The sequence below is a fragment of the Pleurodeles waltl genome, chromosome 6, assembly GCF_031143425.1.
Source record: "Pleurodeles waltl isolate 20211129_DDA chromosome 6, aPleWal1.hap1.20221129, whole genome shotgun sequence".
NCBI lineage: Eukaryota > Metazoa > Chordata > Amphibia > Caudata > Salamandridae > Pleurodeles > Pleurodeles waltl.
Window position 1 is genome coordinate 1,711,572,007 of NC_090445.1, and position 26,229 is coordinate 1,711,598,235.

A 26,229-nucleotide genomic window follows, 5' to 3' on the forward strand; every position below is an offset into this window, starting at 1 on the left:
GTGAGTGGACATGTCTGGAACCTCCTGTCCAGTGACGTTGGGTAGGGATCCTGCAAGGGTGTAAAGGCATGATTATTACATCTGTGTGTGCCATCGTGTACAATGGGTGGGTGACCCTGTACTCTAGTGCTTGCATTCTTGTGTAGGACCTTGTGTGATAGTTGGTTTGGGGATCTGTGTGGGTATCTGTAGTGGACATGCTTTGGTGATGGGTGTCCATGCTTTGTTGTTGCATGCAAGGCTTGGTGTTGGGATGGGTGGGTTGTGATAGTGGGGCATATGTGATGTGTTGGAGGGATGGAGGTGAGGGTGAGGGTGGGGTATGTGATGGCATGCAGGTAGGTTGGGGGATGTAATAGTTAAGATTTGACTTACCAGAGTCCATTCCTCCTGCTACTCCTGCGAGGCCCTCAGGATGCAGTATAGCCAAGACCTGCTCCTCCCATGTTGTGAGTTGTGTGGGTCCGCCGCCAGTCCTCTAAACTGCAATCTGGTGTCTTGAGACCACAGAATGCACCTTCCCCCGTAGGTCGTTCCACATCTTCCTGATGTCATCCATTGTGTCCCACTGCGTTGACCCTGTCTACGATTCTGCGCCATAGCTCCATCTTCCTAGCTATGGAGGTGTGCTGCACCTGTGATCCGAATAGCTGTGGCTCTACCCGGACGATTTCCTCCACCATGACCCTGAGCTCCTGTAGGAAAGTACCATCTTGCCTGGCATGTTACCCCCATTTTTCACTGTATATATGTTGTTTTAGTTGTATGTGTCACTGGGACCCTGGTAACCCAGGGCCCCAGTGCTCATAAGTGTGCCTGAATGTGTTACCTGTGTAGTGACTAACTGTCTCACTGAGGCTCTGCTAATCAGAACCTCAGTGGTTATGCTCTCTCATTTCTTTCCAAATTGTCACTGACAGGCTAGTGACCATTTTTACCAATTTACATTGGCTTACTGGAACACCCTTATAATTCCCTAGTATATGGTACTGAGGTACCCAGGGTATTGGGGTTCCAGGAGATCCCTATGGGCTGCAGCATTTCTTTTGCCACCCATAGGGAGCTCTGACAATTCTTACACAGGCCTGCCACTGCAGCCTGAGTGAAATAACGTCCACGTTATTTCACAGCCATTTTACACTGCACTTAAGTAACTTATAAGTCACCTATATGTCTAACCTTTACCTGGTAAAGGTTAGGTGCAAAGTTACTTAGTGTGAGGGCACCCTGGCACTAGCCAAGGTGCCCCCACATTGTTCAGAGCCAATTCACTGAACTTTGTGAGTGCGGGGACACCATTACACGCGTGCACTACATATAGGTCACTACCTATATGTAGCTTCACCATGGTAACTCCGAATATGGCCATGTAACATGTCTATGATCATGGAATTGCCCCCTCTATGCCATCCTGGCATTGTTGGTACAATTCCATGATCCCAGTGGTCTGTAGCACAGACCCTGGTACTGCCAGACTGCCCTTCCTGGGGTTTCTCTGCAGCTGCTGCTGCTGCCAACCCCTCAGACAGGCAGCTGCCCTCCTGGGGTCCAGCCAGGCCTGGCCCAGGATGGCAGAACAAAGAACTTCCTCTGAGAGAGGGTGTGACACCCTCTCCCTTTGGAAAATGGTGTGAAGGCAGGGGAGGAGTAGCCTCCCCCAGCCTCTGGAAATGCTTTGTTGGGCACAGATGTGCCCAATTCTGCATAAGCCAGTCTACACCGGTTCAGGGACCCCTTAGCCCCTGCTCTGGCGCGAAACTGGACAAAGGAAAGGGGAGTGACCACTCCCCTGACCTGCACCTCCCCTGGGAGGTGTCCAGAGCTCCTCCAGTGTGCTCCAGACCTCTGCCATCTTGGAAACAGAGGTGCTGCTGGCACACTGGACTGCTCTGAGTGGCCAGTGCCACCAGGTGACGTCAGAGACTCCTTGTGATAGGCTCCTTCAGGTGTTAGTAGCCTTTCCTCTCTCCTAGGTAGCCAAACCCTCTTTTCTGGCTATTTAGGGTCTCTGTCTCTGGGGAAACTTTAGATAACGAATGCATGAGCTCAGCCGAGTTCCTCTGCATCTCCCTCTTCACCTTCTGATAAGGAATCGACCGCTGACCGCGCTGGAAGCCTGCAAACCTGCAACATAGTAGCAAAGACGACTACTGCAACTCTGTAACGCTGATCCTGCCGCCTTCTCGACTGTTTTCCTGCTTGTGCATGCTGTGGGGGTAGTCTGCCTCCTCTCTGCACCAGAAGCTCCGAAGAAATCTCCCGTGGGTCGACGGAATCTTCCCCCTGCAACCGCAGGCACCAAAAAGCTGCATTACCGGTCCCTTGGGTCTCCTCTCAGCACGACGAGCGAGGTCCCTCGAATCCAGCTACACCGTCCAAGTGACCCCCACAGTCCAGTGACTCTTCAGCCCAAGTTTGGTGGAGGTAAGTCCTTGCCTCACCTCGCTGGGCTGCATTGCTGGGAACTGCGACTTTGCAAGCTTCTCCGGCCCCTGTGCACTTCCGGCGGAAATCCTTCGTGCACAGCCAAGCCTGGGTCCACGGCACTCTAACCTGCATTGCACGACTTTCTAAGTTGGTCTCCGGCGACGTGGGACTCCTTTGTGCAACTTCGGCGAGCACCGTTTCACGCATCCTCGTAGTGCCTGTTTCTGGCACTTCTCCGGGTGCTACCTGCTTCAGTGAGGGCTCTTTGTCTTGCTCGACGTCCCCTCTCTCTGCAGGTCCAATTTGCGACCTCCTGGTCCCTCCTGGACCCCAGCAGCGTCCAAAAACGCCAAACGCACGATTTGCGTGTAGCAAGGCTTGTTGGCGTCCATCCGGCGGGAAAACACTTCTGCACGACTCTCCAAGGCGTGGGGGATCCATCCTCCAAAGGGGAAGTCTCTAGCCCTTGTCGTTCCTGCAGTATTCACAGTTCTTCAGCCTAGTAAGAGCTTCTTTGCACCAACCGCTGGCATTTCTTGGGCATCTGCCCATCTCCGAGCTGCTTGTGACTTTTGGACTTGGTCCCCTTGTTCCACAGGTACCCTCAGTCAGGAATCCATCGTTGTTGCATTGCTGATTTGTGTTTTCCTTGCATTTTCCCTCTAACACGACTATTTTGTCCTTAGGGGAACTTTGGTGCACTTTGCACTCACTTTTCAGGGTCTTGGGGAGGGTTATTTTGCTAACTCTCACTATTTTCTAATAGTCCCAGCGACCCTCTACAAGGTCACATAGGTTTGGGGTCCATTCGTGGTTCGCATTCCACTTTTGGAGTATATGGTTTGTGTTGCCCCTATCCCTATGTTTCCCCATTGCATCCTATTGTAACTATACATTGTTTGCACTGTTTTCTAAGACTGTACTGCATATTTTTGCTATTGTGTATATATATCTTGTGTATATTTCCTATCCTCTCACTGAGGGTACACTCTAAGATACTTTGGCATATTGTCATAAAAATAAAGTACCTTTATTTTTAGTATAACTGTGTATTGTGTTTTCTTATGATATTGTGCATATGACACTAAGTGGTACTGTAGTAGCTTCACACGTCTCCTAGTTCAGCCTGAGCTGCTCTGCTAAGCTACCATTATCTATCAGCCTAAGCTGCTAGACACCCTATACACTAATAAGGGATAACTGGGCCTGGTGCAAGGTGCAAGTACCCCTTGGTACTCACTACAAGCCAGTCCAGCCTCCTACATTGGTTGTGCAGCGGTGGGATAAGTGCTTTGAGACTACTTACCACTCTTGTCATTGTACTTTTCATAAGAGAAAAATATACAAAACAAGGTCAGTGTATATACACATAGCCAAAAAGTTTTGCATTTCCTCTTTTCACTCTTTTCTAAGTGCTGAAAAGTACTTCTAAACTTTCAAAAAGTTCTTAAAAGTTTAAAAAGGTTTTTTTCTGTCTTTCCAAAAAGTTCTGGAAACTTTTTTCTCTTTGTCTATCACTTTAACTCTCTCTAAAAATGTCTGGCACAGGCCAAAAAGTTGAACTGTCCAAACTTGCATATGATCACCTTAGCTGGAAAGGAGCAAGGAGTCTCTGCATAGAGAGAGGTTTGAGTGTAGGGAAGAATCCTTCCTTAGAACTGTTAATTAATATGCGTAGAGTACAGGATAAGGCCATAAGTGCCCAATCTGTAGAAAAAGTAGCTAATGGTTCTCAATCTGATCCAGGGACTCCCCCAGGAAAAGGTTCAGGAAAGAAACTTCTCAGCCTGCCCATTACTAGACAGTCTAGCATAGTTGGTACAGAGGTTGAATCACATCATACTGATGATGTGCTCTCACATTATGCTGGTAGCCAAGCTGTTAGGGTGCCCTTGGTAAGGGACAGGTCTCCTTCTGTTCATTCCCATCATACCTCTGTATCTAGAAATGTCCCTCCCACCCACCCTGATGACAGATTGTTAGAAAGGGAGCTCAATAGATTGAGAGTGGAGCAAACCAGACTGAAGCTCAAGAAGCAACAGCTGGATTTGGATAGACAGTCTTTAGAAATAGAGAGGGAAAGACAGAAGATGGGTTTAGATACCCATGGTGGCAGCAGCAGTATTCCCCATAGTCATCCTGCAAAAGAGCATGATTCCAGGAATCTGCACAAGATAGTTCCCCCTTATAAGGAGGGGGATGACATTAACAAGTGGTTTGCTGCACTTGAGAGGGCCTGTGCTGTACAGGATGTCCCTCAAAAGCAGTGGGCTGCTATCCTATGGCTATCATTTACTGGAAAAGGTAGGGATAGGCTCCTTACTGTAAAAGAAAATGATGCTAACAATTTCCAAGTTCTTAAGAATGCACTCCTGGATGGTTATGGCTTAACCACTGAACAGTACAGGATAAAGTTCAGAGATACCAAAAAGGAGTCTTCACAAGACTGGGTTGATTTCATTGACCAGGCAGTGAAGGCCTTGGAGGGGTGGTTACATGGCAGTAAAGTTACTGATTATGACAGCCTGTATAACTTGATCCTGAGAGAGCATATTCTTAATAATTGTGTGTCTGATTTGTTGCACCAGTACTTGGTGGACTCTGATCTGACCTCTCCCCAAGAATTGGGAAAGAAGGCAGACAAATGGGTCAGAACAAGAGTGAACAGAAAAGTTCATACAGGGGGTGACAAAGATGGCAACAAAAAGAAAGATGGTAAGTCTTCTGACAAGGGTGGGGACAAATCTAAAAATGAGTCTTCATCAGGCCCACAAAAACACTCTGGTGGGGGTGGTGGGCCCAAATCCTCCTTTAATCAGAACAAGGAAAAGAAACCATGGTGCTATTTATGTAAAATAAAAGGCCATTGGACAACAGATCCCAGTTGTCCAAAGAAAGGCACCACAGCTCCTACCACTACAACCCCTACTGCTACACCTAGTGTCCCTACTAATAGCAGTGGTGGTGGGAGCAAACCTACTAATAGCCAATCCAAGGGAGTAGCTGGGCTCACTTTTGGTAATTTAGTTGGGGTTGGTCTGATTAGGGAGACCACAGAGGCTACTTTAGTCTCTGAAGGGGCTATTGACTTAGCCACTTTGGTTGCGTGCCCCCATAACTTGGAGAAGTACAAGCAACTAACCCTAATAAATGGTGTTGAGGTCCAGGCCTACAGGGACACAGGTGCCAGTGTCACAATGGTGATTGAGAAACTGGTGCACCCTGAACAACACATACTTGGACACCAGTACCAAGTAACCGATGCTCACAACATAACACAAAGCCACCCCATGGCTGTTGTAAATCTCAACTGGGGGGGGGTATCTGGTCCAAAGAAAGTTGTGGTAGCTTCAGATTTACCTGTAGACTGTCTATTAGGGAACGATTTGGAGACATCAGCTTGGTCAGATGTGGAGTTGGAGGCCCATGCAGCAATGCTGGGCATCCCAGGGCATATTTTTGCTTTGACAAGGGCTCAGGCCAAAAAGCAAAAAGGACAGGGAAGCTTGGATCCTGGAACAATGGACCAAGTGCTCCCTAAAGCTAGGGCTAGTAGAAGCAAACCACTTCCTACTATCCCTCCCTCTACAGTGGATTCTACTTCTGAGGAAGAAGAATTCCCTCCCTGTGCAGAACCTACACCAGAGGAGCTGGAAGCAGACACTGCTGAGCTTTTGGGTGAAGGGGGGCCTGCCAGAGAGGAGCTGAGTGTGGCACAGCAAACCTGTCCCACATTAGAGGGTCTCAGACAGCAAGCTGTCAAACAGGCTAATGGGGATGTCAGTGACTCACACAGAGTTTACTGGGAGGACAACCTCTTGTACACTGAGCATAGGGATCCTAAACCTGGAGCAGCCAGGAGATTAGTGATTCCTCAGGAGTACAGAAAGTTCCTCCTAACACTGGCACATGACATTCCCCTAGCTGGGCACCTGGGTCAAATGAAAACTTGGGACAGATTGGTACCATTGTTTCATTGGCCTAGGATGTCTGAGGACACAAAAGAATTTTGTAAGTCCTGTGAAACCTGTCAAGCCAGTGGCAAGACAGGTGGCACTCCAAAGGCACCCCTTATCCCACTGCCTGTGGTTGGGGTTCCCTTTGAAAGGGTAGGGGTTGACATAGTTGGCCCCCTTGACCCTCCTACTGCTTCAGACAATAGGTTTATCTTGGTGGTAGTGGACCATGCCACAAGATATCCTGAAGCTATTCCTTTAAGGACCACTACAGCTCCTGCAGTGGCAAAGGCCCTCCTGGGAATATTTTCCAGGGTGGGCTTCCCAAAGGAAGTAGTATCAGACAGAGGAAGCAATTTCATGTCTGCATACTTAAAGGCCATGTGGAAGGAGTGTGGTGTAACTTACAAGTTCACAACACCCTATCATCCACAAACAAATGGACTGGTGGAGAGATTTAATAAAACTCTCAAAGGCATGATTATGGGACTCCCTGAAAAACTCCGCAGGAGATGGGATATCCTTCTACCATGCCTCCTTTTTGCCTACAGGGAGGTACCCCAGAAAGGAGTGGGCTTCAGCCCCTTTGAACTTCTTTTTGGACACCCTGTTAGGGGTCCACTCACACTTGTAAAGGAGGGTTGGGAACAACCTTTAAAAGCTCCTAAGCAGGATATTGTGGACTATGTACTTGGCCTCAGATCAAGGATGGCTGAGTACATGAAAAAGGCCAGTAAAAACCTTCAGGCCAGCCAAGAGCTCCAGAAGCAATGGCATGATCAGAAGGCTGTTTTGGTTCAGTACCAACCAGGGCAGAAAGTGTGGGTCTTGGAGCCTGTGGCCCCAAGAGCACTCCAAGATAAATGGAGTGGTCCACACACAATTGTTGAAAAGAAGGGTGAAGTCACCTACTTGGTTGACTTAGGCACTGCCAGGAGTCCCCTTAGGGTGCTCCATGTCAACCGCCTGAAACCCTACTATGACAGGGCTGATCTCACCCTGCTCATGGCAACAGATGAGGGACAGGAAGAAGACAGTGATCCTCTACCTGATCTCTTCTCTTCCACAGAACAAGATGCTCTTGTGGAAGGTGTAGTTTTGGCTGATTGTCTTACTGCTGAGCAGAAAGATAATTGCATAAATCTCCTAGGACAATTTTCAGAACTCTTCTCCATTGTGCCAGGCACCACTTCTTGGTGTGAGCACACTATAGATACTGGAGACAGTTTACCTGTCAAAAGTAAGATCTATAGGCAGCCTGACCATGTCAGGGACTGCATAAAGCAAGAAGTTCAGAAGATGTTGGAACTAGGAGTGGTTGAGCACTCTGACAGTCCATGGGCTTCTCCTGTGGTACTGGTACAAAAACCCAATTCTAAAGATGGAAAGAAGGAAATGAGGTTTTGTGTAGACTATAGAGGTCTCAACTTGGTAACCAAAACTGACGCTCACCCTATACCCAGGGCAGATGAGCTTATAGATACACTGGCATCTGCCAAGTATCTAAGCACTTTTGATTTGACTGCAGGGTATTGGCAGATCAAATTGTCAGAAGATGCTAAACCTAAGACTGCATTTTCTACCATTGGAGGACATTACCAGTTTACTGTAATGCCTTTTGGTTTGAAAAATGCACCTGCCACTTTTCAGAGGTTGGTGAACACAGTCCTGCAAGGGCTGGAAGCTTTCAGTGCAGCATATTTGGATGATATAGCTGTCTTTAGCTCCAGCTGGGATGAGCACCTGGTCCACCTTTGGAAAGTTTTGGAGGCTCTGCAAAAGGCAGGCCTCACTATCAAGGCTTCAAAGTGCCAGATAGGGCAGGGTAAGGTGGTTTATCTGGGACACCTTGTTGGTGGGGAACAGATTGCACCACTTCAGGGGAAAATCCAAACTATTATTGATTGGGTTCCCCCTACCACTCAGACTCAGGTGAGAGCCTTCCTAGGCCTCACTGGGTATTACAGGAGGTTCATTAAGAACTATGGCTCCATTGCAGCCCCTCTTAATGACCTCACATCCAAGAAAATGCCTAAAAAGGTATTATGGACAGCAAACTGTCAGAAAGCTTTTGAGGAGCTGAAGCAGGCCATGTGCTCTGCACCTGTCCTGAAAAGCCCTTGTTACTCTAAAAAATTCTATGTCCAAACTGATGCATCTGAATTAGGAGTAGGGGCAGTCCTATCACAACTTAATTCTGAGGGCCAGGATCAACCTGTTGCTTTTATTAGTAGAAGGTTGACCCCTAGAGAAAAGCGTTGGTCTGCCATTGAGAGGGAGGCCTTTGCTGTGGTCTGGGCTCTGAAGAAGTTGAGGCCATACCTGTTTGGCACTCACTTCATTGTTCAGACAGACCACAAACCTCTACTTTGGCTAAAACAAATGAAAGGTGAAAATCCTAAATTGTTGAGGTGGTCCATATCCCTACAGGGAATGGACTATACAGTGGAACATAGACCTGGGAGTAGCCACTCCAATGCAGATGGACTCTCCAGATATTTCCACTTAGACAATGAAGACTCATCAGGTAATGGCTAGTCTTATTGTCCTTCGTTTGGGGGGGGGTTGTGTAGGAAAGTACCATCTTGCCTGGCATGTTACCCCCATTTTTCACTGTATATATGTTGTTTTAGTTGTATGTGTCACTGGGACCCTGGTAACCCAGGGCCCCAGTGCTCATAAGTGTGCCTGAATGTGTTACCTGTGTAGTGACTAACTGTCTCACTGAGGCTCTGCTAATCAGAACCTCAGTGGTTATGCTCTCTCATTTCTTTCCAAATTGTCACTGACAGGCTAGTGACCATTTTTACCAATTTACATTGGCTTACTGGAACACCCTTATAATTCCCTAGTATATGGTACTGAGGTACCCAGGGTATTGGGGTTCCAGGAGATCCCTATGGGCTGCAGCATTTCTTTTGCCACCCATAGGGAGCTCTGACAATTCTTACACAGGCCTGCCACTGCAGCCTGAGTGAAATAATGTCCACGTTATTTCACAGCCATTTTACACTGCACTTAAGTAACTTATAAGTCACCTATATGTCTAACCTTTACCTGGTAAAGGTTAGGTGCAAAGTTACTTAGTGTGAGGGCACCCTGGCACTAGCCAAGGTGCCCTCACATTGTTCAGAGCCAATTCACTGAACTTTGTGAGTGCGGGGACACCATTACACGCGTGCACTACATATAGGTCACTACCTATATGTAGCTTCACCATGGTAACTCCGAATATGGCCATGTAACATGTCTATGATCATGGAATTGCCCCCTCTATGCCATCCTGGCATTGTTGGTACAATTCCATGATCCCAGTGGTCTGTAGCACAGACCCTGGTACTGCCAGACTGCCCTTCCTGGGGTTTCTCTGCAGCTGCTGCTGCTGCCAACCCCTCAGACAGGCAGCTGCCCTCCTGGGGTCCAGCCAGGCCTGGCCCAGGATGGCAGAACAAAGAACTTCCTCTGAGAGAGGGTGTGACACCCTCTCCCTTTGGAAAATGGTGTGAAGGCAGGGGAGGAGTAGCCTCCCCCAGCCTCTGGAAATGCTTTGTTGGGCACAGATGTGCCCAATTCTGCATAAGCCAGTCTACACTGGTTCAGGGACCCCTTAGCCCCTGCTCTGGCGCGAAACTGGACAAAGGAAAGGGGAGTGACCACTCCCCTGACCTGCACCTCCCCTGGGAGGTGTCCAGAGCTCCTCCAGTGTGCTCCAGACCTCTGCCATCTTGGAAACAGAGGTGCTGCTGGCACACTGGACTGCTCTGAGTGGCCAGTGCCACCAGGTGACGTCAGAGACTCCTTGTGATAGGCTCCTTCAGGTGTTAGTAGCCTTTCCTCTCTCCTAGGTAGCCAAACTCTCTTTTCTGGCTATTTAGGGTCTCTGTCTCTGGGGAAACTTTAGATAACGAATGCATGAGCTCAGCCGAGTTCCTCTGCATCTCCCTCTTCACCTTCTGATAAGGAATCGACCGCTGACCGCGCTGGAAGCCTGCAAACCTGCAACATAGTAGCAAAGACGACTACTGCAACTCTGTAACGCTGATCCTGCCGCCTTCTCGACTGTTTTCCTGCTTGTGCATGCTGTGGGGGTAGTCTGCCTCCTCTCTGCACCAGAAGCTCCGAAGAAATCTCCCGTGGGTCGACGGAATCTTCCCCCTGCAACCGCAGGCACCAAAAAGCTGCATTACCGGTCCCTTGGGTCTCCTCTCAGCACGACGAGCGAGGTCCCTCGAATCCAGCGACACCGTCCAAGTGACCCCCACAGTCCAGTGACTCTTCAGCCCAAGTTTGGTGGAGGTAAGTCCTTGCCTCACCTCGCTGGGCTGCATTGCTGGGAACCGCGACTTTGCAAGCTTCTCCAGCCCCTGTGCACTTCCGGCGGAAATCCTTCGTGCACAGCCAAGCCTGGGTCCACGGCACTCTAACCTGCATTGCACGACTTTCTAAGTTGGTCTCCGGCGACGTGGGACTCCTTTGTGCAACTTCGGCGAGCACCGTTTCACGCATCCTCGTAGTGCCTGTTTCTGGCACTTCTCCGGGTGCTACCTGCTTCAGTGAGGGCTCTTTGTCTTGCTCGATGTCCCCTCTCTCTGCAGGTCCAATTTGCGACCTCCTGGTCCCTCCTGGACCCCAGCAGCGTCCAAAAACGCCAAACGCACGATTTGCGTGTAGCAAGGCTTGTTGGCGTCCATCCGGCGGGAAAACACTTCTGCACGACTCTCCAAGGCGTGGGGGATCCATCCTCCAAAGGGGAAGTCTCTAGCCCTTGTCGTTCCTGCAGTATTCACAGTTCTTCAGCCTAGTAAGAGCTTCTTTGCACCAACCACTGGCATTTCTTGGGCATCTGCCCATCTCCGAGCTGCTTGTGACTTTTGGACTTGGTCCCCTTGTTCCACAGGTACCCTCAGTCAGGAATCCATCGTTGTTGCATTGCTGATTTGTGTTTTCCTTGCATTTTCCCTCTAACACGACTATTTTGTCCTTAGGGGAACTTTGGTGCACTTTGCACTCACTTTTCAGGGTCTTGGGGAGGGTTATTTTGCTAACTCTCACTATTTTCTAATAGTCCCAGCGACCCTCTACAAGGTCACATAGGTTTGGGGTCCATTCGTGGTTCGCATTCCACTTTTGGAGTATATGGTTTGTGTTGCCCCTATCCCTATGTTTCCCCATTGCATCCTATTGTAACTATACATTGTTTGCACTGTTTTCTAAGACTATACTGCATATTTTTGCTATTGTGTATATATATCTTGTGTATATTTCCTATCCTCTCACTGAGGGTACACTCTAAGATACTTTGGCATATTGTCATAAAAATAAAGTACCTTTATTTTTAGTATAACTGTGTATTGTGTTTTCATATGATATTGTGCATATGACACTAAGTGGTACTGTAGTAGCTTCACACGTCTCCTAGTTCAGCCTGAGCTGCTCTGCTAAGCTACCATTATCTATCAGCCTAAGCTGCTAGACACCCTATACACTAATAAGGGATAACTGGGCCTGGTGCAAGGTGCAAGTACCCCTTGGTACTCACTACAAGCCAGTCCAGCCTCCTACAGCGCCTCCTCAGAGAACCTGGGGTGTCTTTGCGGTGCCATAGTGTGGTGTGGGTGATGTGTAGGGTGGTGTGTGTTGTGATGTGTGAGGGGATGTGTTTGTGTGTGTTGTCTGAGATGCGTGGATGTTGTGTGAGTGATGGTGTTGTGTGCCTGTGGATGCTAGTATTGCTGATAGTGGTGTCTCTCTGTGTGCTTCTTTCTCAATTTTTGTCGTAGGGGTTTGTGGGTGATGTGGGTGTGTGTTTTATATTGTATTGAGTGTGTGGGAGTGGTGTGTGTATGTGTATCAGGTGTGTGTATTTCGAATTGTCCAATGTGGTTGTGTTTTGTAAATGTGTGTATTTTGAGGGCGGCAGTGTGTACTGCCAATGGAATATCGCGGTTGAAAGACCGCTGTGTGGTTTCGTGGGTCGTGATAGTGTGGGTGTATTCCTCTTGGCGTGACGGTGTCGGTTTTGTTATCACCAGTTTATCACTGACCTTTGGTGTGGCGGACTTGTGTGGGTGTCTGGATTTTGGCAGATTCCGGGCTGTGGGTCGTAATAGCTGTAGCGGAATTCCGCCGCCGCAACAGTGTGTTGGCGGTCTTCTGCACGGCGGTAAGCGGGATTTACCGCCAAAGTTGTAATGAGGGCCATAGAGTTTAAGAGCAGTGGTTATTTCTACATCTCTGAATTTGTGGGTACCTGTGCTAGCGTAAGATTTGGAGGGTATTTTTCAAAATGCCATCTTTCCTATATACTGGCTTAAGGTTGAAAGGCACACATGCAGCAAAATCAGATTGGTAATAACAATGCTCTACTATTCTGTGCTCCTACAAGACTTTCAATAAAAATGGTACTTCACTTGTGTGGGTAGATCTAGTGCCCGCAGCAGGAAATGACCTAATTGCATCATGTATGCAGCACATTTTTCCACAGAAAACCGACCCTCTTTTTCTGATGCGGGTAGCTTTAGATTTTTCCGCACATTTCCGTGATGGAAAGTTTGGAAACTACGGGGACCACAACTTCCTACCGCCTGGAATTCCCCCAAGTTTTCCGATTAATAACTGTACCTTACTTGTGTGGGTAGACCTAGTGCCCGAGACAAGACACAGCCTAAAATGCAACTTTATTTCACTGAAAAGTGACCCTCTTTTTTCTATGTGGGTAGCTGTAGATTATGGACCCTAGCTTATCTGGCACCTAGGGAAACCTAGCCAACCTGTTAATTTTTTTTTTAACTAGACACTTAGGAGTATCCAGGGTGGACTGACTTGCACGGCTCTCACCACAATTTATTACTCAGCATCTCTTGCAAACCTCAAACTTTGACTTAAAAACACATTTTCCTCACATTTCTCTGATGGAAAATTCTGGAATCTGTGGGGAGTCACAAACTTCCTTCAACCTAGCATTCCCCCAAGAGAAGAGAGGATCAAACCAAGGACAATGGAAGCCCTTTTGTGGAGACTCCTATTGACCACGGTTGGATCTGTTCCTGTTGCTGGCACTAGGCCCAGTCAGTCAAGTGGGGCAGAGTTTTATCAGCACAGGTGGGGCAATGCTGGATGGTAGAAATTTTGTGGATTCCTGCAGATTCCGGAAGTTCCCAAAACAGAAGTGCAGGGTAAATGAGTGACTTCAGGCAAAGTTGGAGGTTTGCCAGGCATTGTGGATAAGAAAATAGATTTGGGGTGCATGTGAAGTACACCATCCTGGACTCCTCCAGATGCCTACTTTTCAGAAGTATCTGGGTCTGGTAGCTTTTTCCGCGTGGCAACCCTAAACCAATTTGCACTAGTCCAGGGACCCCCGGTCCCTGTTCTTGCATGAATCTGCACAAAGGAAAGGAGAGTGACCACTCCCCTATCCATCGTCACCCCAGGGGTGGCGCCCATAGCTCCTCCAGGTGGCCACTTGGTCCTGCCATCTTGAATTCAAGATGTGTAGAGGCCCATGGGAGCATCTGATTGGCCAGGTCAGGTAAATGGCATCACAGCCTCCTCCTGATAGGTGGTCACCCTGCTAGGTGACCAGTCCCCCCCCCCTCCTAAGCTATTTATGGTCTCCCTCTTGTGTGGGTCCCTAGATTTGATGTGCAAGATTCCAGCAGGACTCCTCTGCATTGTTTACTTCATGTTCTGGCCATTGGAACTGGAACTGCAACCAGACTCTACAGGAGCCAACAATCTGCTACTTCAGCGACAACTCCACTTTGCAACATTGTTTCTCTGGCTCCTTCCAGCAACTGCAACATTTCCCCAGCTGTGCATCTTCTGAGGTCAATGAGACACCAGACTGCACCAAGAAGTAAGAAGGAATTTCCCTTGGAGTGAAGGAGTCACTCCCCTGCATCTGCAGGCACCAACTTAAATGACAATGGGCTGCGTGGATCTGCTCTCCTCCAGAACTGCGTGGATCCTGCATGAAAGGTGGTAGCCTGGAGTGGTTACCTTGGACCTCTCTGACAACTGTCCAACTTGAGATACTGTAAGCCCTTGCCTCTCCTTGCAAGACAGTACCCCTGTACACCACAACTCTTGCATCTATCAAGGCTTGTTTGCTCCTCCTCCAAGGAATCTTCAGGCTTTGTGTAGCCCCTGACCCTACCACTTTTCCCTGCCAAGCACAGTCTTCTACCGCTGCTCCAGCGACATGGAACTCCTCTTTAGACTGCTGTGCCTGCTGCCAGTGGGTTGCCTATGGGGGCTGCCTCCTCTTCTTGTGACTCTCCTGACTGCTGAGGGTCACCCCGGACTCCCCTCCTCGGATCTCGTCCCTTGGGCCTTGATGGTCCTCTTCAGCAACTTGTTTTCTTCTTCTTTTGCATTTGCCAAGGCTTGTTGTTGGTAATCCAGCACCACTGACTGACTGCAACCTAACAGACAACGTGGGACACCATCTGCATCACTTCAGGAACTCCTTTTCATCTCCTGTGCTGCACAGCTGGTCTTCTTGGTCCCCTGTCGACCTGGTCCTCCATCCACAGAAGGATTGCGTAGTGGCTCCTCCCACAACCAGACACTCCATTGCGAACTGATGATGTCATTACCAGAACTCATCAATGATTTCCATCTCACATGCTACAACTATGCAGATGACACACAAATACTACTTAAACTGGAATGTCCCAAAGACATTGAAAACTCACAAATCTTCAGTTGCTTCAGAGCCGTTGATCAGTGGGTGACTTGGAGCCAACTGCAACGGAATATTTCCAAAACAGAAATACTCACATGTGGCGACTGAAAAAATGATGACCCACTGTGCGCCTGGCCTGACGATCTGGGACCACCTCCTCAAGTATCCAAGGAAGTTAAAAACCTTGGAATTACCATGGACTCCAAGTCAACAATGAATGCCCAAGTGGACAAATTAGCACGATCAAGCTTCATCACCTTGAAGACTCTGCAATGCATCTTCCCCCACCTCAGATTTCCACACAAGGTGCAGGCTACTATCTCGCTTGTACTATCCAAACTGGATTTTGCCAAAGGCTTCTACCATGGATCATTTCTATCTAAGGACCGCTTTTCATTAGAACCAAAATAACCAAATATATTCAACAAAGAAACCTCCACTCAAGATTGGCACACCGCCTTATAACACCACCATACAAGAAAAAGACAATAGGTGGTACATCCTTCTCCATTCAAGCAGTCAAACTATGGAATTCATTACTCTCAAATATAAGATCCACATATAACTATCTTGTCTTCAGAAGACTACTCAAGAGTTGGCTCTTTCCTTCATAACCACCGTATTCAAACAGCAACGGACTGCATGTGTCTGTGTTGATAAATATTTATAATCTGATTGTGTATATTCTAGATATGTATAGTTTTTTAAGAAATATATATAGTTACTATTTCATAATAATATATTATACACATACTCTTAAAGCCTGTTTAACAAATGTATATTTACTCACGGTTAAATATATATGTGTGTATGCGTGTGTGTATATGTGTCTGTATATACTATAATAATATTTGTGCATATTATTCTATGCTTAACATTTTCATACATCATTGCATAGCTCTTAGATACGTTGTTATATTAGATACTTATGAGTCCCTGCTTTCTTTTTTATATCACAATGAGCAAATGTTATCTTAACTATTCAGCAGCTACCATTTCGATATTGAAAATTGAGGAAAGAAAATTGAGGAAAGAAAAGTACACTTATTAATTAATATCAAATATTACAAATCTTGACAGTCTGTGTTTATACAATTCAACTTTACATCTCATATTTTTATACCCATTATTATATTCCTTGCACATATATTCCCTTACTATGTATTTAGGTATCTATTTATTACTCTAGTTCTACTGTACTCACAAAAAATAAAACAAAATAAAAAACATTAAAAAAATAAAGAAAAAAATAAACTAAAATTTACTCTCTCGTGAGCTTTACTGTGTCTCCCCATCACCCTATGTCACTCTCAATCTAGCCTCCATCTGGCTCATCCCAAACCCATTCTACTACTTTGATCTCGAAAATAACCCTGTTTAAGCTCTTCCCTCTTCTACCGCTCCTGGCTCACCCCACACCTCACTTTTTTACTATGATTTCCCAAACAACCCTACTAAACTTTCTCTCATTTATCTCACCTTTGACTCATTCAAAATGCCTCTTGCTACTACTCCAACACAAGAAACAAGAGTTGAAAGACTTAGCAGACAATAAGGCGCATGCCTACGCACCGGCCACACAGAGACGCGTATCTGATATGGGTGATAAAGCAAACAAATTGCTGGCCAGGCTGGAAAAAAGAGATATGGGCAGGCACTGGGTGGTTGGGATACGGGCATACTACAAGCGATACCATAGCTGAGACCTTTGCCAACTATTGTGAGCAAGCATATTCCTCATTGACTGCGCACTCCTATGCCAATTGTACTGAACTCCTTAGGGCCCACCTGCTTCAAGTCCTACCTAGTGTAGATAGGAAGGTGCTGGACCAAGACCTGATGGCGGAGGAAGTGCAGAAGGCCATTAGAGGAATACCATTGGGTAAGGCAGTGGGCCCTAATTGTCTGCCTGGGGAACTCTATAAATGCATGATAGATACCACTGCCCCAAACATGTTAGCGATGTTTCAGGTGGCCAAGGCAGAAGGTACCCTTCCAACAGGCCAACGAATGGCGGCCATTGTTGTCGTACCTAAAGAAGGCAATCCGCATGCTGCATGCTGTTCCTAAGGTTAAGGTATTGGCTAAAATTTTGGTTAATAGGCTGTGGCCTGTAATGGCCAACATGGCCCACTGAGACCAGACTGGATTTATGCACAATAGGAATACCAGATTAAAACCGAGGTGTCAGTATTGGATTTTGGATGCACGGAAGTCCCTGATGCGGAGGAAGCAGTGCTGCTCTCGCTGATGCAAAAATGTCCTTCGACAGCATTGGATGGCCATACCTATTTTCAGCCCTAACCACATTGGTCTTTTCCCCCCAGTTCTGCGCTTGGGTCCAATTACTATATCGTGTCCACGGGCAAGTGTTGGAGTCAAGGGGGTGACATCCCACTCCTTTGCCCTCCAAAGAGGCACAAGACAGGGGCTGCCCATTGTCCCCATGGCTGTTCACCTTAGCGCTGGAGCTGCTGGCCCTTGGGTGCATCAGGACCCCCTTATATGGGGTATACCCGAGGGGGGTGGTGGGAGGCTTGAATATCCCTATATGCAGACGCCGTCCTCCTTTATGTCACACAACCCCGCCCTTCAGTACACATATTGTTGCATGTTTTACTCCTATTCTGGACCTAGTCTGGATACCAAATAAATTGGGAGAAGTCTCGGGTCTTCCCTTTAACGGGTGGAGAGCCGACCCTGCCGTCTAGGTTCTTGGCTACATTAGCTTCTGATGGATTCCGCTAACTAGGAATGTTTGTAACAAGGAATTCGGCAGAATTTCTCAGAAAGAACCTCTACACGCAACTCGAACACCTCTGTGATATGTTCTTCAGAATACCCAATTTAAAGTGCCTCCAAACTTCTTTACAAAGATCACTAGCGAACTGCACAGACTCCTGGGGACTGAGGTGGCCCCTGCATTCCCTGTAGTAAGCTACAAAGAGGAGTATTCAAGGGTGGTGTAGTGGTTCCATATATACATGCATACTGTTGGGTGGCCCAGCTAGTCTTATAAATGATTGGGTTTTTGCCGGCATGGAGGAACTAGCCTGTAGGGTGGACAGAGCTCCAATGGCGGACGGTGGGTACCCTGGTGGGCTGTATTCTAGAAAACGGGAAGGCAGGATACCGTTCTATTGACAGCCAACTGTGAGAGTGTGGAGAGAGGCCACACAATTCTGGGGATGGGAGGGTAAATTAACAAATGTGACTCTGGGCTAGTGACCTACTAAGCAAACTCTGCAGTCAGAGGGGTTTTTATAGATGGGGACTAATTGTTTTTGATTACTTGGGGGGCATCAGGAGGGGAGGGGCACTGTTATCTCTTGAGGACGTACAGAGGGAATATGTAATGGGGCCTCAGGAAGCTTCAGGTACATCTAGCTGGGCACCTTCTCAGGGGACATATGTGAGAGGGCGAGTAGCTCCTGGATTCTACCCCACTGGAGGACTGGCTGCTCTTAGCCCGAAAACACGATCTCCCTGACCTATAAAAAACAAATGAATAACTCCCCCAATCCCTGGCGTTCTCTCCGTGAGGCATGGGAGGGTGGTATGACTACAATAGGACAATGACTGGCAGGAGGCCCTTTGAAGTCCTAGGGAGGTGGCAATTCATGCCAGATTGCACCTAATATTACTTAGAATCTTCCACAGATCATATTATTCCGGATCCCTTCTCCATCGCTTGGGCCACAGCCAATCTGACCCGTGCAGAAGAGGGTGTGGTATGCTAGGGTCATTCTTCCATATTCAGCAGGTAATTTATCAGAGTCGGGTTGGCCCCCAAAAGTATGACAAAACATGGACTTGATGGAGAGAAGACATAGGCTGGGCAGCAGGGGAAGGGCGGGGGGCCAGTTGAGTTCACACACGTCTGCCATTAGGGCATAACCCAGGGGTGTTCAAAGTTAAGCAACATTACATGATGCTGATGTGTTTTTATTTTTATTTTTCCTTTTATAAGACCGTACATTTGTGATGTATTAAAATAATGTGTTCTCTCCCCTTTGGCTAAGAACTATGGGCCAGATGTAGAAAGACAACATTTTGCAAGTTGCAGATTGCGAGCACTAGCGACTCGCAATTTGCAACTCGCAAAATGTAATGCAGAAAGGTGTCTCAGACACCTTCTGCGACTCGCTATGGGGTCGCAAAGACCCACCTCATGAATATTAATGAGGTGGGTCGCAGTTTGCGATCTCATAGCGAGTCCATGCACTCACAGGGATGGTGGCCTGCTGGAGACAGCAGACCACCATGTCCGTGACTGCTTTTAAATAAAGCAGTTTTTTTTTCCTTTTTGCAGCCCGTTTTCCTTAAAAGAAAATGAGCTGCAAAAATAAAAAATACCAAAACCATTTGGTTTCGCTTTTTTCAGAGCTCTGAAAACATATTTTTATTGGCATTCAGAAAGGGGAAGAAGGGGTCCCATGGGGACCCCTTCCCTTTTGCAAATGAGTTACCATCCACTTCAAGTGGATGGTAACTGCGAGTTGGTTTGCAACCGCATTCGCGGTCCCAAAGCAACTCTGCATGGCGATGCGGTCGCAAATAGGAAGGGAACACCCCTTCCTATTTGCGAGTCGCAGCCTCAAAGTGCGAGTCGGTACCGACTCGCAATTTGCGGTTGTGCATCACGTTTGGCCTTTTGCGCCTTGCAAACAGTGTTTTTTGCAGTTTGCGAGGCGCAAAAGGCTTGCTACATCTGGCCCATATTCATATAGCATATGGTGCTTGTAACTGTATTAAATGTTACAAACTGTTTACTAAAATAAAAAGAATTAAAAAAGAAGATTCCCGAAGCCTGAGGCAGCGTAAGGAGCGTAAGGGCACTGTTTAGAAGGAGCTGGAGTAGGGCCAGGGAAGACTCATGAAGATTTTGTATATGATTTCATTGCACATTATTTGAACTTTGTGTTCCCATTTGCAGAAACCAACAAAGACCCTGTTGCTGCTTATTTTTATTCAATGGTCTGATTCTAGAGATGTCAGGGAAATTAATAACACAACTAGACGTGTAGGGTTGTTGTTTGTTGTTGTAGTATTGCTTGTTTTCCTTGTAGGGTTTTTTGACCTACATTTTCCACGGTAACCGAGCGTAAGCCTAGTATTATCCCTGAGACCCAGAGCCCTACAGATAATACTTTGCACGCACTAGATTATCATGCTTTCCATGTAGAGTCCTCCAGAGGAGATTATTCTTCAGATGCTTATTGTAACTTGCTTTGTGAATATGTGCAGGAGGCTTGAATTGATTGGCTCCTGAGGGTGCACAGAGATACCAATGTTCCTGGAGCTTCTGTTTGCTTTCATTATTGTTCACACCGGTAGACGTTAGGGCGCATCCCCTTAGTCTCTGAGGAGAGCAGATTCCCGTAGACTTCCTCTCTGCTTGCACGTGTGAAGCTTTATGCTTCACTGGGTGACACCTCCCACACCTTCACGTTTCCTTCAGACTTCATTATCTAATATCATACCTAATTTAGAGCTCTTATTAGATCATTTAGAGTTAATAATCTTTAGGAGGGAGAATCGGAGTTTCTTTATGGAACACATATTTCTAATTCTCAGTTTCTCTATTGCAGTGGCTGTGACTGTTTTGTATTTGATCCTTTGGAGACTGAACCTATTGTGATATTTCAGTTTCCCGGCTATAATCTTGTTTCTTTTTCACATTCTTCTGACATGCACATTTACTGGACTCAATATGAATTGGTAATAAAATTACTGATTCCTTCTTGTGGGTTCAATTGGGATACACGAGAATTGAAATGTTTTATTATTGTTAACTCCCTTCCTGTTTCAGTCAACTTGAAGAGATCCACTGGATCAGAGATGGGAGATTGTAAAACACTCACATGCGTGCTCTCAGTGGCCATTGGGGGCATTCTGCAGGGGTGTGATGTGTTTTCTCCCTCTACCCATGGCACCTGTGGGTATGACATGTGAGAGGAGGGTGCACTGTGGGGTGAGCATCCTCACCCCTGACTCCTGCGCCCTCCGGCACCCCTACTGTTCCCTGGGCGGTAGGAATGTGCTACTGTACTGTGAGAGAGGTGTGTGCACTGGGATGGTCTTTGCTGATTTCCTGTCCCTCCCTTCTCTGACTGTCTGTTCCTCACCCCGAAACCAGGCTTGCACTCTCTCTGGTACCTCTACTCCTCAGCTTTTGGGCTCTTCCCCTAGATCCACCCGTTGTTTTAAAGGAGTACCATGCACCATAGACAGGAGGGAGGTTGCTGGGGGGACAGTGTTGTGAGGGGGTGGGGTTGGAAGGTATTACATGTGGGAAGTGTGTGCTCTCTGTTCACTGACCCGTTGTCCCTCTCTGTCCCCTCCCCAGGCTCGCATACTTGCCACTTTTCCCGCTCTTCCCTCTCGGGACCCCTCCCCGGGGTCCCCCAGTTCTCCTCTGTCGGGTACGTGGACGGTGTCCCCTTCTTCAGCTACACCAGTGAGAGCCACATGGCGGAGCCCCGGGCCCCCTGGATAGAGAGGATCACCATGGAGGACATCCATTACTGGGACACGTGCACAAATGTGAACCAAGGAGCAGAGCAGGTGCACAGGGACGATGTGAGGAATGCTATGGGCCAGTCCAACCACACCGAAGGTGAGGACACCTGGCGAGGGGGGGCAACCAGACCGGGGGAGAGGGCGAGGGGAGTGATTGACACAGGGGAGTTGAGGGGGTTTGGAGGAATAACAATGAGGAAGGGGGACTCAGTTGCACCCTGGTGTATGACCACGGACTGCACTTGACTTGGGGGGGGGCGGGTAAAGATTCAGGATGGTGGGGCTGTGAGAGGCCAGAGGGGAGACAATGTTTGGGGGTGTGAGTGACTGGAGAAAGGGGGAGGTAGGCACAGTCACACAAACCATTTTGAGGTGCACAAATTGTGACTGGCCTTTCTGTCTGCTCCTAGGCGGGGTACAAGCCACCCCTCTGCCTCCACTCATGGCCCTCGCTGCTCCCCGGTGTGCCCTCAGGCACACTGTATCTGCTGCCCTACTTGAGATCTCCCATTCGGCCACCAACATCCCCACCTTCTCCGAGGGACTGCTCCATGGAGGGCATGACGGAGGGGTGTTCTTGGCTCCTTCACTGTCTGCCTGGAGATGTCGGATTTTTATTCTGCTCCCTCAGCCCCTCGCTGTCCTCTAACCCTCCCTCAGGTCTGCACATTGGCCAATACAGGTATGCCTGTGAGCTCTGTGGGAGTGCTCCATTGAGGATTCTTGTCTCCAATTATTGTCTGTCTGGAGGTGTCAAACCCTCGCTTCCCCCTCAGGCTCTCACTCTGCTCCCCCAGCTCCTCACTGACCTCCACCCCTCGCTCCCTCAGGTCGCCGCATGGACCAGGTGATGTCTGGCTGTCGGCTCTGGGGGAACGGCTCCATGGGGAGGCGGTGTTGTGGCTCCACACAGTACCTGGAGGTGTTGAACCCTCACTCCCACCTCAGTCCTCTCTTTGCTCCCTCAGGCCCTCATTCTCCTGCACCCCTCTTCTCCCTCAGGTGTTCATGTTTACCAGGTGATGTTCGGCTGTGAGCTCTGGGACAACGGCTCCATCGGGGGGTTCCGTCAGGACACCTTTGATGGACACGACTTCATCAGCTTTGAGAAGGACAGACTGGTCTTCACCGCAGCTATGGATGGAGCCAGGATCACACAAGACCTCTGGAACTCAGACAGAAGCATCTGCCTGTACTGGAAGGAGTACCTGGAGGGGAGGTGCATCGAGTATCTGAAGAAATACCTGAAGCTGGGGGAGGAGAGGCTGCAAACAGGTGGGTTATGGGTGTTGATATAATGGTCACTACCCCTCACCAGGTACTCAAGCACTTGCGCGGACCTGCAGCATCCACGTCACAGAGCTCATTGTGGGGAGACAGGGGACAGAGAGGGATGTGAGAAGAAAGTGCTACACTCATTGGGTTATGGTTTGTTTGGAGCCCCTGTGTGAGGTCCAGTATGCACCTACCCCTCCCACAGCTCACAATCTTTCCTTTCCTTTACTACTCCATGTCACGTGGGGAATGGGTGCAGGGGGTGGGAGCTAAATAGGGGGTCAGGGTTCTGTCCCGTGTGAGGTCCAGTCTCCTCCCCTGGCTCCCCCACTCCACCTGGTATTTCCCTTCTCTCTCTCTCTGACCTCACTTCCGCGTCATGGATCAGGGACTTGATGTGGTAACGTGAGAGAGCAGTTCACGCAGGGCCATAGCCACGGGGGCATTTGAGGGCGGGGCCAGCCCATATTAATCTTTGCCGCCCCCCCTCAATGAAGGAGGCAGCTGGTACAGCACTTATAGAAAACTCAGATTAAAATTAGTTTGAACAAACTGCATTCACTTCTGAATGCATATAGTCTAACTGAAAAAAACATTCTGGAGTTCAGGACGTAAATTAGTAATTAAATGCATGTTTTTGACTTGTTACATTCCCTGCATGTCCAAAGACAGAGGTTAAATGTCAGGCTATTTCTTCTGACAAATTACTGCTCAGTCTTTTAATGTGGAGATTTTCTTTTCTTTTCTTCCTCTGACTGCAAAGTGAGAGTACTTTGGAAAGTGAACTATGAGATAAACTTGCTGGATAGAGGCAGGGCCACTGGAATTATGCGGCAGGGGAGGTCCAAATTATAATTATATGGCAAGGTTGAATAAATTATGTGGCAAGCAAAAACCCAAACTATGTGGCTTAACTGCGGCACATTTTGTGACAGTATTAATTCATTCGTTTGCCATTTTTGCACATTAGAGCTGTCGGGCCATCGTTTCACTTCGTTAGAACCAGTTCCACATCCAAATGGAACTATCAGGACCTGAAAGGTGACCGCCAACCTTTGCGAAGGACCTTACACTGCGCGGCAGCACATGATGCAGCATTTCTAGTACATTTTGATCCGTTTGAGCTAGAAACTATTTCTTTTGTTAAAATCTGCAGATTATGCAGCAGACGATGGATTATGCGATAAATGCAGCAAATTCATAATCATCTGGTAAACTACGCGGCTGCAGAATCCCAGAGTTCTAGTGGCCCTGCATGCAGGAAGTGCGAAAAGAAAGACTGCAGGATGTCAATTTGTTACTAATGCACAACAATGCCTGTAAATGGAGTGTACAAATATTTCAACATTTATCAGCAATTATGAAAGCAGAAATAACGCACATTTTGTTTTATAATTCTGAAGTGTGACGGAACCAAAGATTTTTATCAAGATCAAAGCAATTCTTGGAGATGCACATGTGCTAAATATTGCATTTTATTGTATTGCAGCATTTGTGTAGAAACTTACGACCCCTGTGTGTGACACTGAAGTGCTTACTCACATGAGCAGCAGCCTGCGCTGTGTGGGGTGCTGTGGGGTTGTTGTCTTTGTTTTATGACTCTATGTAGGACGTGCTTCCATGTCATGCGTGATGCCCACAAGGTGCAGTTATCATGTTATGGGATGCACGCCTAGCAGTGTGGTGGATGATGAGCTGAGAGAGACGCATGCACAATTTATGGCTTTTTTAACATCTTTGTAGGTCCCTTTATGGTATTTCTTATTATAGTCTTCTTAGCTGGTTGCTGCACTGGGTTGTCCAATCCTAGATATAGTGTGTAGTTGTGGGCCTGACTCGCATGGCTGAAGGGAGAGAGAAGTGGAGCGATCTGCTGGGATGTGCACTGTTACCATCATCCCATATCTTTGTATCATCGTGAGATGTAGAGAAGCAGCCGCAGTGTATTTTTATTTGGGACCTGCATGGCTGGACTAGATTAAAGTCCTCTTGTTGACCCGCAATATCTGACAGATCTCTTCAGTTGCTCAATGCATCTTCTTTTAGTGATATTTGGTTTATTGTCTGCACAGGACTGGTGGTGGACAGTCCTCATGCTTTATGTGAATATAAGATGTGCAAATTATAGCTCAATGCCGACTGCTGAGGGATATGGCATTAGTATTAGTGTGGGCTAGATGTTATGTATGAACTTAGATAACTATATTGTCTCCGGCGAACCATAATTCAGCCCTCTTTAACTTACCTGTCTACCAAAAGTAGTTTGCTGGTTGGGTTGCTTCTGTGGGTAGTAAGTTGAAGATTGCGCATGAGTGTAACTGTCTTTCTGGATTTTGTTGCTGCAATGTGTGGGTGTAGCTGTCTTGGAAACAGCAATATTTTCAACTATCTTCTGACACGTATATGATTCTGGATGCTTGGAATGCCGGCTGGTAGTGGGTTCCAGATCGTGGCATCTAGTTCTGAAAAAGCAGTGCCTTCCTACAGACTTCTTATGGTAAGCTGGTATGGTGATAGGTGATGCAACTAAACAATGATAACCAATCTCGGTAGGGATCAGGGGACCAAGAGGAACAAGTGGGCTGCCTACATTTGTATCCTCCCTCAAGTCATTGGGGAATTTTCCTGTGGTGACCTGAAGACTTGTGATGAGTGGTGCAAGCCCGGAGCACTTGAAAATAGCTTATAGGTATAGTGGTCCTTTTCCTCGGAGGCTTTGTTAACAATGAAAAGTGCCTTGAACATTGTTCTTCTTGCTATTGGTATCCAGTGGACTGATTGCAAGACTGGAGTCTTGGGTTCTCTAGCATGACGGTAGAGAAGGCTTGCATCAGCATCTTGGATGAGCTGTACTTTGTGTATGATGAATGCCTTTGCGCCAAGGTATAGACTGTTGACGTACTCAAGCTTGGAGATTCAAGTGTGAAGATAGCTTTCAGGTTCTGTTGGCATCCATGGCAATGGAGGATGCAACATAGTAGAAGGCACCTGTTTGATGTTATTAACATGTGGTATCAACTACTGGTCTGAATCCATGGTTACCCCTAGGTTTCTGTCCCCTCCTGATATTGTTTGGCGGGGACTCGTGTTCTTTAGGCAACATGACAGTCGGCTGGCATTTTTATCATTGTCTGCAGGTCGTACTCTCAGTCTTTGCTGTATTTCGCTTTAGATGGGTATTCATCATCCATGTATTTATGGCCCGGAGGCAGTCCTCATGTTTTCGATTGTAGAGGTCTTCCAGACCATCCTTTTTTCAAGTGATTTGGGATTCATCTGTGTAGTAGTAACAGGTGAGGTTGAATGAATTAATCAGGTTTGGTAAGGGGGTTGGGTAGATGTTGAATTATAGAGGGTAGA

The 26,229-nt window shown here is 47.6% G+C and overlaps 1 protein-coding gene across 1 annotated transcript in view; it reads left to right on the top strand.

Moving 5' to 3' along the window:
- The window catches only part of LOC138301823 (major histocompatibility complex class I-related gene protein-like), a 95,404-nt gene that overhangs the window by 21,548 nt on the left and 47,627 nt on the right, over positions 1-26,229 (top strand). Inside the window, exons 2-3 of the mRNA XM_069242321.1 lie at positions 21,422-21,691; positions 22,597-22,869. Of these exons, the coding sequence (XP_069098422.1) occupies positions 21,422-21,691; positions 22,597-22,869 (543 nt within the window). The remainder of the gene's footprint in view (positions 1-21,421; positions 21,692-22,596; positions 22,870-26,229) is intronic.